Source organism: Aythya marila (assembly GCF_965140915.1).
Source record: "Aythya marila genome assembly, chromosome: 5".
Classification (NCBI taxonomy): Eukaryota; Metazoa; Chordata; class Aves; order Anseriformes; family Anatidae; genus Aythya; species Aythya marila.
This window is the reverse complement of record NC_139046.1, coordinates 52,266,609-52,284,101: the sequence shown is the minus strand read 5'-3', so window position 1 is coordinate 52,284,101 and position 17,493 is coordinate 52,266,609. Positions and strand designations below refer to the sequence as shown.

Genomic DNA, 17,493 nt, shown 5'->3' with positions numbered 1-17,493 from the left:
GCTGTCGGGTACAAACACTGCTGCTTTTTGGCTAGCGAAATTGTTTTCCTTCATTAAACAACAGACCAGAATTTAATGCTAAAATGCATCATTAAAAACAGGTCCAGAGGGAAATGGTTCAGAAAAGCTTTCCATAAGGTTTAATGCAACATCTGAGGCCACTCAGCAACCCTGACCTCACTCTGTTGCTGATGGCAGCGCAGGGGGGGCTGCTGCTCTACCTGCCCAGGCCCTCTCCTGCTGCTGAGCAAATTGCTGTTCTCAAATGAAGCCTGTAAAAGCTCTCACACTTCCTTCCTCTTCCTTCGTATCCCCAATTCCCCAGCCTGGATGTTTAGCCAGGAGCTTTGTTTACTACGGACCAGTCTTTCAGCTGCCTGCCACCCTGCCTTGCAGCCTCTGCAGGTGTATCAGCACGGTGCCCCTGGGAGGGCTGCAAGGACACACAGCCCTGCTGTCTTCCCCCTCAGCCTTACTGGTGGTTACAGCCCTCAGAGGGGCTGGTTTAACTCTAAAAGCACTCCTCGACTGTGAAAAGGCCTGAGCTAAACAAGGAAACAGCCTCACTGTGCTTCTGGGGGACCAAAGCGTTTGAGGTCAGGGAGAGAGCTCGTGAATAATGAAGCCAACAGGGGCTGAAGCTTCTTGAAGTGCTCTTAGGCACAGTCTGGGGCCTCAGCACCACCTAAGCCTCTGACCACTACCCACTCCCAGGCACGTTTCTCAAGTTCACTTCCAAACAAATCACTCCCAGGCATGTTTCTCAAGTTCACTTCCAAACAAATCGGTTAGATAACAACTATCTCAAGTGAGGAAATGCTCTCAACTAACACACAGGCTGGAACAGCTCTGAATTGATGCTTTCCTTGTGAGCCCATGGGAAAACCTCAGGGGAAATCCCCAGAGCAGAAATGATGCCCCAAGGCAATTTAAGGCAAGCAGCAGGGGAGCAGCTGACAAACCTCAGCCTCTCCCATCCAGCACGGTGCCTGGAACTCCCCTTGGGGCAGGAAAGCATGTAGGAGTCCACTGCATGGATCTATGCTAACAGAGCACCACGAACTATATTTATTTTTTTTTGCAAGTACAAAGTGAAAGGCAAAGGCTGGCAAGATTTAAATGCTATTTCCTCCCCTTCTCAGGAAGGCATCAGTGTCAGCTAATCTTGACCAGAGCCACCATTTTTCCCAGGGGACAGGAACACAGCAGGTAACCACTTGCTCTCTCTTTCACAACAACAAACAGTAAATCTAAAAAAACAGGAAGGTAGGCACCAAATTCTTGACCATCAGCCAGCCTTAGACAAGCCCCATTTCTACGCGAGACCACTGTGCCCCTGCTTGAGGCTCCAGAGAAAAGCCAGGCTCACTGAAGTGTTTGACTTCTCTGACAAGTTTCAGGTGATAGGGGCAAAGCTTCCACCAAAGCACGTGTGTTTTCATTTTGTGGCTGGGAATTAAAACCAGAATCATGCAAGCAACAACTGCCTGTTCCTCAGAGGAGCCACCACCACCACCACCACCACTTGTTTTCAAACCCACCTGGGCAGTCACAGACTTCGGCCAACCTGCTGCCTTATCCAGCCCCTGCGCTGCTGTTCTTCAGTCCTTTGCGTCTAAAGCACGATAAAGTTGCAACCAGCAGGCACAGCCTTGCGCTGACGAGCGGGAGAGGCAGTCGTGCTCCTCCTCCCGCTCCCCTCTGCAGGCTCTGTCCTTCGTTAGTGCAATCAGCTGCGCTGGGCTCCTGCTCCACGGCTGCTGCGGGTGGCTCTGGGCAAGGGTCTGGTGTACAGTGTAGTGCACATCACCTCAAAGTTCCAGCCCCTGAAGTACAATCCTTTTGGTCATTCATATATTACAACCCTCTTTTTTTTTTTTTTTTTTTTTTTTCTTTTTTCCCCCCTACCCCGTTTTGTTAAAAAAAATAAAGTTTTTTGGATGTTTTCAGGTTTTGTTTCTTCTGATTTTCCTTCCTTCTTCTGAGCATGTGGGGAATGTGTCGGTTCACAGGCCGCCTCTTACTGGATCCCTCGGAAGAGACACATGGCAAAGACCATGGCGAACAGCTGGGAAGGGGGGAAAGAAGAGGGCAAAACCAAAATGAGGAACCACAAGAAACAGCTGCATCTTTGAGAAGAATGGCAAAGCCCTCCCCAGCCTCAGGACCATTCCCATCCCTCCCTCCTGCCCAGCCGTCAGCGATGTGATGTGTCGAGAGGCCTCTTCCCACCACCCAGGGGAGGCTGTGGGAAAATGTTTTTTGCCTGCAGGGGATTCCCTCCCTTCCAAGCGGAGCTGCTGCTGGCTGCAGCAGCAGTAGCTTGCTTTCATTTCCAAGCTGCCCTTGGTGTCACAGCGGAGCTCTGTGCCCCACTGCCACTGCCCAGGGGCAGGGTGCACTCGTGGGGGGCTGCTGGGGCCCTGCCAAGCTCCCTCTCCTTTGCACAAGACGTGGGGCTGGGGAAAACACCTGGCCTTGTCCCAGCCATGCTGTCAGGTAGCACTCCTGGGCTAAGGTCCTGTCTGGTGGAAGCCTGTTCTGCAGAAACACCAGCAAAGAGCCAGATGCTAATGCTGGATAATGGAGGTGCTCCTACGGCAGTACATTTCCAGGCTCTAAACTGAGCTTTTAAAGCAAAGGCACAGTTCGAACACAACCAAGTGACACAGCAGGCAGCTTGCTGGGATGCTGCTGCAGTGAGGACAGGAATCACATCAGGTCCCGAGGCAGGCAGCAGGATCCCCAAAGCCTCCGCGACCAGCGCGGCACAGCTGCAAACTGCGGCAGGGCCAACACGAGGCGGCACTGCAGGCTTGCAGCAGAGGTTATTTCCCTGCCTCTTGTGGCAAGGGACCAAGTGCCCGTCTCTCCCCAGGCGATTAAAAACCACAAGCTGATAACCCGTCCGCACGTCGCAGGAACAGCTCCCTGCCCTGCAGCCGGACATCCACTGACAGTGCTTGTGTTCCTTATCACACAACAGTACCTCGATGGCCAACACTCCGATGGCAAGGGCTCCCGCAAGGTACACGTAGGTCTCAAAGGAGTTCAGGATCACGGTGTAGCAGCCCTAGGAAGGACAAAACACGGTGAGAAACACGGAGCAGCATGCTGCGTTGCTCTCGCAGCACAGCCCGTGTGCATATGAGAGGTGCTGTCAGACCCAGGCGCCAAAAGCACGGCTCCCTCTCATTCCCCCACCCAGCCCCACAGCAAGGGAGGCAGCAACCAGCGTGACACTGGCAGGGAGGGGAAGGTTTTGCTGCAGTGGAATGAGAGTAATCCACACACACAATCCCTCACTGACCAAGAGGAATTGTGACTTCTTGCAGAACAGAGGGGAGCAGCAGGGGAGAGACATTTCATCTGCAGAGGGGAGAGACTGAGCACAAAGGAAAGGGCCCTCTGGGCATATGACAGACAGCTGAGGCTGACGAGGGATACAGGCTATTTATTTAAAGCCAAGGCAAGAGATTCTTGCCTTGTATTTCAGTCACAGCCAGCAGCTATTTCACACCCTGGGACCTTTTCTCTGTGCCTTCACCCAGCAGGAGCATGGATGAACACTTGCTGATTCCTGAATATAGGAGAATTAGTCATTAAGAACCCATGGCCATGCACTGCTGTAATCCTTCCATTTCTGCAGCAGAGCTACCATCATCTTTAATGTCATTTGTTACCGCTCACACAATTAACAGCAGGCAGATCCTCTGAAAAGTTTTTAGGGTGGTTCTGGAAATCATCAGCTTATCCTGGCCCCAGTTCTCCCAGCCTAAAATTCCAACCCACCAGCAAATTTCTGCAAATAGGTCACGTATAAAGACAGAAGTAGACTGGAGTTTCTCCAATGTAAAAAGGACCTCTCCTGTCCACTTACACATGCAAACACAGATGTGTAGTTCCATCCATATATCTGGCACGTTTCAATCACCTGATTATTTTGCTTTCACCCCAAAAGAAAATGTCTGAATTGAAAAAATGGCATGACACTTCCATGCTGGTGTCCGTCCCAGACCCTACTCACCAGGAGCGAAACACAGAGGAAAGCAAGGGAAAGCATGGAGGGGACCCACTCATGACACAGCCCCACAGACTGAAGGCCATTTTGGGGCAGTGGCCAAACTATTAAAATCACTCTTTTGTCACCATGAGGCTGCTCAGCTGCAGTTCTGTTCCTGTCATATTTCCACGCTGTAGTGAAAAGGGCTCACAGAAAAACTCTTCCCATAGAAGTGTTAGGCCTCGGCATTACTGCTTAGGAAAAGCTTTTTTTTTTAAAAAAAAAGAAAAAAAAAAAAAAAAAGCTAAAAATCAGCTTTATCCCTGTTTCTCAAAATGCATTTCTTTCTCCTCCCTGCTGTTTGTCATCTCTCCTTCTCTCTCTCTTCCCTGTCTACTCGTGGCAATCAGACCTGGCAGATGCAGTATGGTGCTGTCTGCTATGATCTCTCACCCAGTGTGCCTTTGCCAACCGTTTCCAGCTGCCAGACAAGGAACAGCTCATGCGCTGCTTCCAAACTCCTTTACTCCCTTTCACAGTCTGTTTTCATGTGCTGAAAAGAGAACCGCTGCTTAGACCGGAGAGAAAAGGAGGCTTAGACACGCAGTCAGCACAGAGTTCAGCTGACTTGTGAATGCCGAGATGAACACAGTCAAGAACTTTGCTAGAAAAGTTTTTGAAACTTTAGGTCTTGGGGAAAATATAAAGAAACAGGGCTGGTGGTATCAGTGTCAACGACTTTACTCTGAATTGCCTTTTTCTAGCCTAGCATAGACAAGAATTGCTAAGTCAAGAGACCTGCTCAGAGAAAAGCCCTCTTTTTACTGTAATCAGTAAAAGGGCAGAGAAACACAGCTTTCCAACACTTCTCTTCCTCGGGAAGCGGACATGGTTTTCTGTGGCTGTTTAACCCGCAATCTCTTAGTTGAATATGGTGTTGATGAGTAGTCTTTGTGAACTAAACTGGAGCCCCTGCCACAGCCTATAAGAGCCAAACTCATTACATCATTACTGACCTGTGCTGGCTTGCCAATTAACTTCTTCTCAGAGACAGTACTAACCTTCAGAGCCACAGTAAAGCTTGACATGAACTTCTACCCCACTTCTTAATCCCCTGGGAAAGTTTCCATTATTTCTGCCGATACAGCACAGCACGACTTAGCAGTCCACACAATGAAGGGGGATGTTCAGAATCAGACATATCCACGACTTCAAAAGCTGTTACCAGTGTAAGCACAGTTGCAAGCTGACCTGCAGTCAGAATGGCACAACCTGCTATCTTCACAACCCACCCATGGCTCCCACAACTCCTTTTCCTGGCATTTGGCACCCCTTACCTGTCGGTTCTGAAATCTCTCAACGCCTGTGAGGCAGGCTTCCTTGTTAATAAACATCCCTTCCCGGCTCTGGAGTTCTCGCTGGCAACAAGCCTCTGGTGTTGCCTCTTCAAAAGAGGAGTTTGGAAGATGGGGGACAGCTTCAAAATCTTCTGGTCCATTCACTCCACAGCAGGCAAACTAGAGAGAGGCATGGAAAAAAAGGAAGACAGTTTATGCTTTGCCCTGAAAAGAGATACCGGAATTCTCCCAAAGACCTGTTTTTGCAGGGATCAAAACTTTAGTCAAAGCAGAGACAAAACAATTGCTGTTTCCAGAGAAGTGGGTTGTGCTTGTACCTCGGAGCTTCTGTTTCATCAAAGCCTCTTTATGAAGTCCCACTGTTCCCATGTCACACTGTGGACTCTAAGGTACCGCTGGGAATATTGCCATGATCTACACAGGGCTTTGGAGCACATCCAGAATGACTTGCTTGAGATCACCCAGCAAGTCTGTAAAAGAGCCAACAGTGCAATCCAGGCTCCCGACTGCCCGTTCTCCCATAGATAATGGTCAGGATTGTTGCTGTTCAAAGGCACTGCTAGGTGATCCAAGAAAGCTCCCTTTTTAGGATTCAAGTCAGGTCCTTTTTAAGGATTCAAGTCATAGTCTGTCTCCTTTCAGTCAGCAAAAGGAAATGTCTTCATTAAAATCCTGAATCAGCATGAAGGGCAGCAATCATCTTTTTCTTATAAGATTAAAATTGACTTTTCCTCTGCAGAGCCTGACATCTTACTCTTCATTCCTGAACAGATACAATGTGGGCTGCACTGAGCCCAAAGTTCATGTGTGTACACACAGACACAAGCACACACAACTTCTTGCAGCAGACAGGAAGGAACAACTTGTAGCAGATAAGAAAAATTCCAATTCCAATGACACAGCCAATCTTTAATCCGCCTGATTAGGACTGTAGTAACAAAGTCAATTTTGATTGCAAATATTTCTGCTTTGAAAATACTCCATTAGGCATACTCCTGCCTCATCGGTCGCCTACCAACTCATTTAACAGGCTGTAGTAAGAAACCTTTAATAAGCACTATTTCTAGCTTTGTGAGCTGGGAACAGTACCAATGGCAGCTCGTGTAGAGAAAGCCTGTCTGCCAAAGGAATTGTCACCTTTGTCCCACTGCTGCCACCACAAACCCTGGTGCTGTGCTTGACACAATGGAGTGGTTGGGGCAGGCTGAACCCAGGCGAGCTGAGGGTGCTGGCTGAGCATGGCACTGAGAGCTGACCACCAGCAGCATGGGACTGGCGTGGCCTGGCTTACCGTGATCATGACAGAGTTCCAGGTGGCGGAGAAGACATCTGTGTCATTGTTCCTCAGGTAATGCTTCTTCAGCTCCTTGGTGAAAAACTCTCTTGTCAACTGAAACACACAGACACAGGCGGAAATGCAAAGGGTTACTGCCAACTTCTCTCTTTAAAGCACATCTTTTAATATTCAGGGCTGTTTGAAAGCATTTCAGAAATTAAAACAAGACTAAAACAGATTTTAGGGAGATCTTCAAATCCATATCCAAATAGTAACTTAACTTACTATATTACTCAAGGTCTGCAATCAAGGCATGATTTTCCCCTCATTTTTCATTTCAAACCAGTTATCTTCCTACTAGCATCAGGGGAACTCCATGTGTGAGAAAGGAGAATCAAGCCCTAATACCAAACTTGCTGGGAATGAAAATGAATTAAAACACATGGAATGAATATGAAATGTTCAAGTCAACTTACAAATCAGAAAAAAAAAGACCGTTTCCCTGACAATGCCTTAGATCTAAACTCACCCACACATGTGAAGAAAAAGAAATCCCCTTTTTATATTTCCAGTGTTTATATAATTTAAACTTTTTTTTTTTCCTAAGGTCAACAATAAAAACTAATGGAATTTCATTTACTCCTGTTTACATTTATAGTAAAATAGAAAAACCAAGCCAACATTTCTGCTCAGACTCTCCTCAAAAAGTTAGACACCTTGAAATTACATTTATGTAGGATCACTCTCCAGGGGACTAGTAAATATTCAAACTTAATAGTCTCGTTAAACTGAATACTTTGATTCAATCTTGGGCCCTTTCTATCACTTCAGGATGAAAACTTCAAGGAATCCCCTTTTCAGGCTCCCAATAGGCCTTGACTTGTGTGGGCCCCTGGCTAAAATACCTTCCGAGTTGATCCACACAGACACCATCTCTATGCCAGCGCAAAGCCTCAGTGTTACACCCATGCAGGATTGGGAATTAAGCTGCTCAAGAGAGAGGGGTTTTTTTATCTTTTCTTTCCTTTTTTTTTTTTTTTTCTTTTTCCTTTTTCCTGTTGTTCACACAGTGTAGCAGTATGTGTTAGTGCATCTGCAATGAGTTGGTTTCAGGTTCTTGATATGCAACGTGAAATACCACACATACACATACATATGCATGAGATGTATGGGGTGGGCACAAAAGCACAAGCACAAGCTTGGCTGTTCTCTTTGTAACTATATCACAAAACTTAAGGAAAGCCAAGAAGGCTGTGGTCATTCTTTAAAAGACCCAGAACACCACTTAATATTGTTTTCTCTTTTACAGATACAAACTAAGGCAAAACTTAATGACTACATAGACACTGGGTAAAACTTTGTCACGACAACTTGCATGGCATAGGGAGCTAAGTCTCACTACCTTTTAATGAGATTGTCTCATAAAATCTGAGTTCCTAAATCACTTTTAACTCATGGTTTTTTGCTTCCAAAATATTCAAATACCAGAGGATCATAGAGGACTGGCATTTTCCTTTGGGAATTCGGTGCAGTAAGGGGAGGCTAGGCTTGAAGATGCAGAAACATGCCCTCAGTCTTCTCCTTTCCTTCCCTCTCTGCATACTTTACCCACCCAGCATCCTTGCCTGCAGAGACAGCAGCACATTTTTCTGATGCTTGTCTGTTTCTGAAGCACAGACTTTGAAACTGATATTACAGTTGGTAATAATCCCAGCCGGCTGCCTTTGGCCGGGTCTAAAACAAAAGAGTCATTTAAATATAAAGTGAAACCTTTATTTTGACAGCAGCAATCCCAGAGGAAATTGTTCAGAGTTTGTGTGAGATTTTTACGAGACTTGGCCCAAAACAAAGCCTAGTGCTGGAAGGGTAAGTCTGCCAGGAAAATAACTGATTCCATTTCATTGTTCTTAAACTGTTTGTCCTGAACATCTGAAGTTCAGAAAAACGTTAAAAATCGATCAGCAGAAGTGTCTTTATTCTGTTAAAAAATTGCTGACAAAGGAGGACAGCAGTCAGTAAGACAGTCCTACACGCATATCCATGGTCCCCCTGTTGCTGAAGCCAAGGCTGTGCACACTGGAGTACTGTGCAAGCACTGCTCAGAAGGGAGAAAAGGACCTAGTAATAAAATGACATCTTCCAAACACGCTTCTGACAAAGCAGATACATCAGCCACAGCCGCAAGCAATAAAGAGCCATTCAGTCGTGTTCCTTCCTAGCTGATCAGGGGAGAACATCTCCTGTACAGAAACAGCGCGTATGTTTACACACCAGAGCATGAAGTGACCACCAGTGAACGAAGTCACAGAATCACAGAATTGTCTAGGTTGGAAGAGACCTCAAGATTGAGTCCAACCTCTGACCTAACACTAACAAGTCCTCCACTAAACCATATCACTAAGTTCAACATCTAAGTCACCACCACACTGTGCTTCACTGACGCTTCCTCTCACAGCCAATCTCAACAGCAAATATCTCTTTTCTCCCTTCCTTCTGCGTCTAAAATTTCTTTTACTCCCACAGCTATTAATAATTTAACTCTGCTGCGTGCTGGGGAGCTGGTTTGCATGTAAAACCATACAAGAGAAAACTGCACCAAACATTATCTGGAAAGCGAGCAGATAGAGCTTGCCCTTTTCTTGTGTCTGATTTTCTACACCCAGCGTGGCTACAGCCATAGGTACTGATTCAACGACCATCACTGAACCTGGTAGGCCTCCAGGAAATGTTGGTTGCCCAAATGTGCTCTTACCACTGCAAGCCTTGAAAGTAACTTCTTGTTTCACAGGGAAGAGAAAAGCACATCTGAACCTGACCTTAAATGACTACTGTGAAGACTTCTTCCTGACACAGGGTCACTGGGAGATCACCCCACGGGCATTCTGCCCAGCCATCTGGCTAACCCACAGATAACAGCAAAATTAGCTGCAAGTAGTTACCCAGCCAGAGGAGCTACCACCAAAACATACAGCAACAGCAAAACAAGTTTTTTGTTCAGAAGAAACCCTAAGAGCGGACGAACAACAAGAATTTTCAGACTGAGTTTATCTTCTGCGTAGAGCTATCTGCAGCTATGTTGGGATCCTGACACCCTTCATTTCTTCCCATTTCTGCCTCTTCTGTCAGTCATTCTGACGGAGTGGGAAGCTGGTGATGCAAACGAGACAAGCTCAGGAGAGACAGCAGAATAGCTTGCTCCCTTGCAAGTTTTGCCTCACAAACCATCACCAGATGTCACAGAAGTCTAGAATAACCACTGCGATCTTATCTGGCGAGTGCCACATCCCCGCGCATCCCATGGCTGCCAAGGAATGGCAGATCCTGATGCTCTGCAGGACTCTAATGGCTGAGGGAAGAAGGCACAGCCATCCCACACACATGACAAACTTTGTTCCTTGTGCCTCTCCTAAGCTCCCCACAAACCTGGCTCACCGGGCAGTGTGTTATCTCCCCTCTGTGAAGATCGTACCTGGGCCTGCCGGGAAGCACACGGGTGCGAGGCGTTTCTATGTGTGCGGTCTGCTGCTTGTGCCGTACCAAAGGAATTCCCTCAGAGCTCCTAACAGCAGAGTTGTAATGACCAGAACACACCAGACCCCCCGGGCTGCAGCCTATTTACAGAGCTGCAGCTATTCCCACAAAGGCATGGTCTCAAAGCCTAGGCTGTAATGGGGCGCCCACACTGTGTACAAAGTGAGTTTTTTTTTCCCCACTGTTCAAATCCAAGGCAAAGACAAAAGACCACCGGCTTATACAGGGGAAAAAAAATGCTCCCACTACCTCTCCCCGGACTATCCTACCGTACAAACACTGCACTGTTTTGCCGTGAGCTTTTTAAGTATTGATTCTTTGCTTACCAAAATCTCTTAATGTGAATAAAACTAAAAGTATATCCTGGCTCAAGAAAATGAAAATCTGATCATCATTTTAAAAGGTCCTTACTTGCTCATGCTACACCTCTGTGACAATCAATACAGGAAATGCGCTGTAAGTTCTCTTACTGCTGGCAGATGCCAAACAAACAAGATAAAAACTAACAGTCACTAACTAGTGACCACCATCACTAGCTGATGTTTTGTCACTGCCATCACTCAGAGTCGTATTTCAAAGGTGGGCTGCCTTGAGAAGGACGAACCTACTTCAGTCAGGCTCTTCTTTGTGCATGTGGGGATGTGGAAAAATGCAGAGACTCTTGCAGGTTTGGGAAACAATGAGGCAACGCTTACTCCTAGCATGGGGGGGATGATGGGCATATAATAATATGCACAGGAGCAGTGCAGAGAAAGGCTACACCATATAAAGCTGTGGAGAGAAGGATTCGAAATTTGTAAGCAAGGCAACATGCAAGAGAACCATTGATGGGACTCAAAAAAGGACATGGGGAGATTTGGTCAGAGCAGGCTAGGGGGCGTGTCTTACAAGCAGCATTGAGAGGAATCTGGCAAGTATCAGAAGATGAAAATTCAAAACAAATATTAAAAGATGCACAAGAGAGTTTTTAGCACAGCAGACAGAGCAAGCATTGGCTCTGCTGGGGAAACGGGAGGTTTCACCGTTAATATTAATATTAAACATATGCTATATTGAAAAAAGAAAACAGTGCTTTTAACCTTAGTGTGACTTTATTATAAAGCTTCTCCCTGATGGAACATGCACTTGGTTTGGCTGTGAAAGAACCGAGAAGACTGAAAACTCCAGGACTTAAGTGGTCCCCCAGCATATATATCTTTTGTACATAAACCATCCACCTTGCACATGCCAAACTAGTTAGCATTCTCTGGCTTGCTGGCAGTTCTGCAGCCTGAAGATAGTAATGAAGCAGGTTTCTTGGCATTTGAAACAAACAGTCACTATCAGCCACCATCTGAACACCACACTCCAGCTGGGTACAATCCCACTGAGGTTCATATTTTACCCACCATAGGATACTTACATTTTCTCTGAAGATAAAAGCCAGGATTGCAGCTGAGAGCTCCGCCAGGAAGATTAACAAAATAAACATGAAGAACTACAGGAGAGAAGATAGAGGAAAAAAAGAGACATACCATTATGTGCACGCAATAGGCATTAGGAACACAAGGTTTGCAAGTCACCAAAGACATGGAAAATATAACTGAGGAAATTTATTTTCCTACCAATTAAAAAACAAAACAAAACAAAACAACAAGAACAAACAAACACACACAAACAAGACTACGAGACTATAACCTGGGGCAGTCGTAGCCCCTCCTCTGATCGTATCACAGGACATGGGAGCTCACAGCATGTTTTGGCTTGTTCTAATGGGTACAGCAGATAAGGCTTATCTGCTAAGGATCCTTATCATCCCCTGATAAATCTTCACCAGGATAAAACAGGAAAGCCTATTTTAATAGAAAAAGTTATGTGATTGTGTAGATGCTCATATAGGGTTAAGCTGTCCTGACACAGTGGGGGGAATTGATGCAGGTAGCCCATCACACATGCACCCCTACACACACAGCCCTGCTCACCACAACATAAACAGCTCTCCTGTAATATAACCACAGCTCATTTCATGTGAAGGAGGCAGTTACCGAAATAGTTACACCTATGACGAAAAACTGGACCCTTTTTGGAGCATTCTCCATTTCAGGAGAAAATCAGCCTTGGTTAACAGCATCCCCCTCCACACGATGGGGTTGCACTGAGTTAGGTACACCAGTCACTCAGTTGCTGTTCTCCTGTTACCAGGCCAAAACAATTCACCGTGCCTTCCTCATGCACCCCACAGAATTAAATCAGACCTACGAGAACTCATCCACACAGAGACTGATGCTGTGCTGGGAGGAAAGTGTCCCCAGGACCTTTTTTGCTAAGATCCCTCAGGCGCTGCGGAGTTTCCTGCCCAGGATGAACGCTGCGACCTCCTGCCTAGAGGCAGCACAGAAAGCTGGCCCACAACTTGAAGTACAACTTCTGATTTTTTATTTTATTTTTCTTTTATTTTTCTGTATAAGAAGGCTATTGAAGGTCCTTCTTAAACAGAAGGAAGGCAGATGGGGCCAGAAGTACTATTAAGATCCCCAAGCAATGATTTATAAACGATGTCTGGAATGCTGTGCACCATGTATTTTGGTAACGGAGAGAAAATTCAGACCACCTAATTGAAACATGAAAATGTTCTTTTGGTGTCAATTATCAGAGCTGTAAGTGATTTTTCCCCACTGGAAAAATGCACACATTACCCTGTCCCATTTGTCTTCCTGCCTCTGCAATGGAAACAAAAGAAAAGGTTCCCAGGCTCAAATGACAAACAAGACGAGTCAGATGGACAGGGACTTCAGCCTGCTAACAGAACACCGTGGCTTGATTTGCTGAACTAGTTAACTATAATTTATTCTTACTGCTAGAGTTGTACATGTGGCTTCTTTTTTTTCCTGCTCAGAGACTGTTTTGTTTTTAATTTCACCATAGGAGGGCAAAGAACAAGTGATGAGGATGAACCACGCTTTGCAAATCCACATCATCACCCATCAAGGGATCTCAGCATAGTCACTAAGAGGTCTAAGGTGGTGATCAAGTGATTAATCCCATCACCTTGCTAATTGCATTTCATTTACTGATTACTAGGAGACACACATTCACCCGAGCTCCAGCACAGGTCTGTGCAGAAGTGGAAGCAGCCAATTCCCAGATTCTGTCTGATAAGCTTCATTATCATTCCCAAACTGATTTACACTTACATTGTGTAGTCTGCATTACCATTACAGATTTGAAATAGTTATTGTAGAAAAAACATGAGCAGCCATTAGGGCTGATGAGAAAAAGGAGATGGATCATCAGTGTTTCAGAACTTGCTCTCATTCTGCATTTTAAGGAAGGGCTGTATCTGCTTATTATGTTTTGCCTCCCAGAATTAAATTAAGCAATTACTGATATATGAGAGCACTAAACAACCACTTGGTCAGTGCAGTGTATGGGACACTGCAGCCTCACGTTCAAATTCAGGTGCTGAGACCCTGAATACAGGTACCCTCTTCATCCAAGGTGAGGGCCTGAACATCCTTGGAAGTGCTGTCTCCCATTTTGGTCAAAAACCTCGCCTCAGCTCCTGGTGATGCCTCTCCATTTGTCAGAAATTTCTACAAATCAGCATTTCACATTTGTTTTTCACAACACATCTGCCATTCCAGTTTCAGCAATGCTGTTCTGGAAAGAGCTGCCACTGTCCTTTAATCCAAAGGACACATTTTCATGCTGAAAAGTGACTACTGCATCTGTTTTATAAGAGTGCAAAACAGGACATTTGCACTCACAACTAAGACAAATCAAGCTAACACAGACTTCTCTTGTTGCAGACTTGAATGCAATTGTGTCAAAATGACATTATTTGCACATTATTTTTTGTACATTCATCAGCATTCTGGATTCTGATTTTTATGGTGTTGTTTTGCAGCCATAGGGTCTTTAGGGCAATTCAGAATTCACTCAATCTTCAGTTTAGAGCACAATGCTTGTTGCTTTTTGTGAGTCAGGTTCAAATGCTGGGAAATCTAGAAACACTTCACCGCCTTGTGGTTAAGGCAACACGCTAGGCTCCACAGTGATTTTTCAGTGGTGGTGGTGGTGAGGTGTTGTTTTTTCCTCAAAAGACAAGCAGCTTAAGGTAAAATAAATGGCCTTGCAAATACAGAAGCCAGAACTTAGAGAACATGCATGTGTGCATCTGTCTCGTCCCTTCTATCCTCTATTTACATTTAGACTGAAAGCTTCAGATATACATTATGCATCACTGTGAAATCTCACTTGAGCAGCTCTGGCTCATCAATTCTTTAACAACTTTGTAAGCGGACTTGATTTGATCAGGCAACTTCTCCCCAAGCACCACCTCTGAAGCCTAACACTCTCAGTTCCGCAACGGTATTTCCAGTCTCGCTGGCATACTCTCATGAATGGTTTGCCTTTCCGACGCCTGAAACTTACTCCCATCAGACTTCTGCTTTCACAGATCTTTCATGCTTTTTAAGGTTAGCTGGTGTGGTCCCAAAAAAGCAGAAATGAGCAAAATATTTCTCCTCATTTGGTATCAGCACAGGTTTTTGTACAAGTGCTTTGCTGCTACTGGACACGGGATGGCAGGTTACAAGAGTTGACTTCTACACCAGAAGCCCTGCTCAGGCTGGAATACCAATTCCTCATCCAGTGATTATTTTTAGAGTTCCTTCTAGTCCCAGGCATTACTTCCAGCCCACATATTTCTCACATCCCAAGTATAAAATAAAAACATAAATAAATAAATAAAGCAGCAGGGCTCGGAATTACTTCTATGAGTCAGAAAAGTAATAACCACAAAATTGAGTTTACTGGAATATAACTAAAACACCTGGAGGAACACTCAAACTGTGGTGTAACGCTACTGACTCCAGCGATGCTAAGTCAGGAAAGCGCATGGCTCAGAAGCCCCTTTTCTAGCCAGATTCCTCAATCTGTATGCAGCTTACATGGTCCAAACTGAAAATAATTTTTTCCCCATTCATTTTCAATCAGTATTTCTCATACTTAAACATATTCAATACTTAAACATAACTGCTAGTTTTTAATCTGATTGGGACAGGCTCTGGAGTAACGTCAGGCTCATTGGGCCTGACTCTTCACATTTTATGAGATTCCTTTAGGCAGATTTCCCTGACTTCACAGGTGATATATTTAGTTTTCTGATTTACTTCTGAGATGAGTTACCACAGATCAAACCCACAATGGCTTCTAGAGAAAGGCTCTCGTGTGCAGGTCATGAATTCAAAGGGTGGGTGAGCAAAATGCCAGAAAGAATTAATCTCAGTGGAGCCAGGCTGACCTCGAAGAAAAAAAAAAGTTTCTCTTTTTTAAAAAAGTGGACTTTCCTATTCTGTTAAGAGACAAGCCTGTTTCACACTGTGAAGCAGCTGTGCAAGATACAATCATAACAAAACACTGTAAGAGGGAGACTTAAACAAACATAAATAAAAACAAACCAACAGACTCAGAGGGAGAAACAAAAGGTCACATTTGACAGAAGTGAGAAATAAAACTATAGAGCTTTGTGTTTTGACACATAATTGGCAATGTCTTCAGCTAAGAGATAATGGCTGGAAACCCTGCAGTATCAGAATTTATGGCAGAGGTCAAAAAAGACTTATTTTAGTGGCTAGCTCTTTGCAAATATTACCTGATGACCACATGGGCTGAAATTTAACCCTATCATTCAAAGGGAAATTTGCCTGAAAATAACAAATGTGGTTCATTTTAGGAGCAAAGTAGATGCTCCCAGACTCCGCACTCACTGGACTCAAGCCTGGTGCAGGGAAGAAGCAAATTCTCTGCCTCACTAGTAAAAATGCCCTAAGTTTATTTAATACCTAAGGCAATAACGGCTACAATAATGGACATCCATTCACGCACTTATCACAGCATCATCTATTCAATGAAAAAGTCTCCGCCGCTCCTGGGAAACACCAAAAGGCCAGCAGAAGGTGCAAGGACACTTACAAAAAGCAGGAGGCATTTGTTCTCACGGATGGCGCCGCAGCAGCCAAGGAAACCCAGCAGGAAGAGCATCGCTCCCATGGCCAGCATGATGTACGCTCCGGTGAAGAGCAGAGGGTTGGCAGCCACTATCTCTCGAAAACCTGTTGGATCCACAATGACCCAGATCCCAACTCCCAGCAGGCAGGCTCCTCCCAGCTGTCATGGAACAACAAGAAGGGAGAGAGGGGGATAGGTCAACATAAGCAACTGCTGCGGGAAGACTGGGTTCAGTAGTATCTTTTGATCAGAGGTGTTCTGGAGAATCTGTGTTTCTCTGTGACACGCATTATCTGCTGAGCAGGTGATTGCTGACATGATGCTCCTACTGTCTCTTGCTCATTAAATGAAACATTTGCAGTAAAAGCACATTTCTTTCTCGACACTTCACTCTACCAACTGTTGATTCCCTGCCTAATTCTGAAAGATTGCATCTCAGGTTGCTGCCACGTCTGCAGGGGACAGACAAGTGAAGCAGCACACGAGAACCTTCCCCGACACAGGGGTCGCCTTGCCCCCACTCTGGGCAGGGTGGCTGGGCGCTCCCACCCTTATTGCCAAAGGCAGCAGCAACACGGGTCACCAAAAACAACTCTACATGTGGTAGGATAATGGCTGTTTCCTAGTCAAAACCTCTTCTGTCATTCAAGGTTAGACCACGTACACCAGTAGTTACAGCTTTCCCACTGGTTTCCCTTGCCAAGGATGGACATAACTCAGACAACAGTGACCGCTGTGCTGCCTTGCTGAATGCCTGAGCATCTTTGGCTGCCATAAAAAAAAAAAACAAAACACCTTGGTGATTGCTAGTGCAAAGCTGAGGGCATCTTCTGGCAACTTTACCAAATTACAGCGTGTTCTGCTGGGGAGTAGCAGGCTGCTGGAAACACGAGGATGCAGGACAGAAAGTTGATTCCAAATACTTACGAATATAAAGAAATTGAAAAGAAACATCAGGTACTTCATGCAGCTCAGACAGTCTCCCTCCATGGTCTTCAGGCTGCTTGATCCAATTCTTCCTGCAAAACACCAGAGTTCCCTTAGCACGCTGAATGACACAGGATAATTTCCATTTGTATTCCCCCCAGACCCTGTGGAGTTCATTGTACAGAAGGGCTCATTTCTTAGCTGAACACAGTACCATAGCACAGGTTAATAAAAGATAAAGTTCACTGCTAATTCCCTTTGCATTCTTCCAGGTGTAGAGGAGAATGCAGATGGGAAGAGGAAGGTTGCAACAGAAGAAAGAGCAGAAAAATGTTTCAGGGGAAACATTTAGATGGTTAGAGGAGCTGGGCTGGGAAGCTTTTAATCACAGGGGGGAAAAAAAAAGT

At 45.3% G+C, this 17,493-nt stretch overlaps 1 protein-coding gene across 6 annotated transcripts in view; it reads right to left on the bottom strand.

The window, feature by feature from the left end:
- Window positions 1-1,030: 1,030 nt before the first annotated feature.
- TSPAN18 (tetraspanin 18) overlaps window positions 1,031-17,493 on the bottom strand; it is a 107,240-nt gene continuing 90,777 nt past the window's right edge. For 5 of the 6 annotated variants that reach the window (XM_082761463.1, XM_082761465.1, XM_082761464.1 and 2 more), the window contains 7 exons: window positions 17,087-17,178; window positions 16,124-16,318; window positions 11,571-11,645; window positions 6,653-6,751; window positions 5,341-5,520; window positions 2,990-3,073; window positions 1,031-2,068 (listed from right to left, as the gene is read on the bottom strand). In XM_082761463.1, the coding sequence (XP_082617589.1) occupies window positions 2,021-2,068; window positions 2,990-3,073; window positions 5,341-5,520; window positions 6,653-6,751; window positions 11,571-11,645; window positions 16,124-16,318; window positions 17,087-17,149 (744 nt within the window). In that variant the 5' untranslated portion in view covers window positions 17,150-17,178 and the 3' untranslated portion in view covers window positions 1,031-2,020. The remainder of the gene's footprint in view (window positions 2,069-2,989; window positions 3,074-5,340; window positions 5,521-6,652; window positions 6,752-11,570; window positions 11,646-16,123; window positions 16,319-17,086; window positions 17,179-17,493) is intronic. The other variant, XM_082761468.1, reaches the window with a different exon arrangement.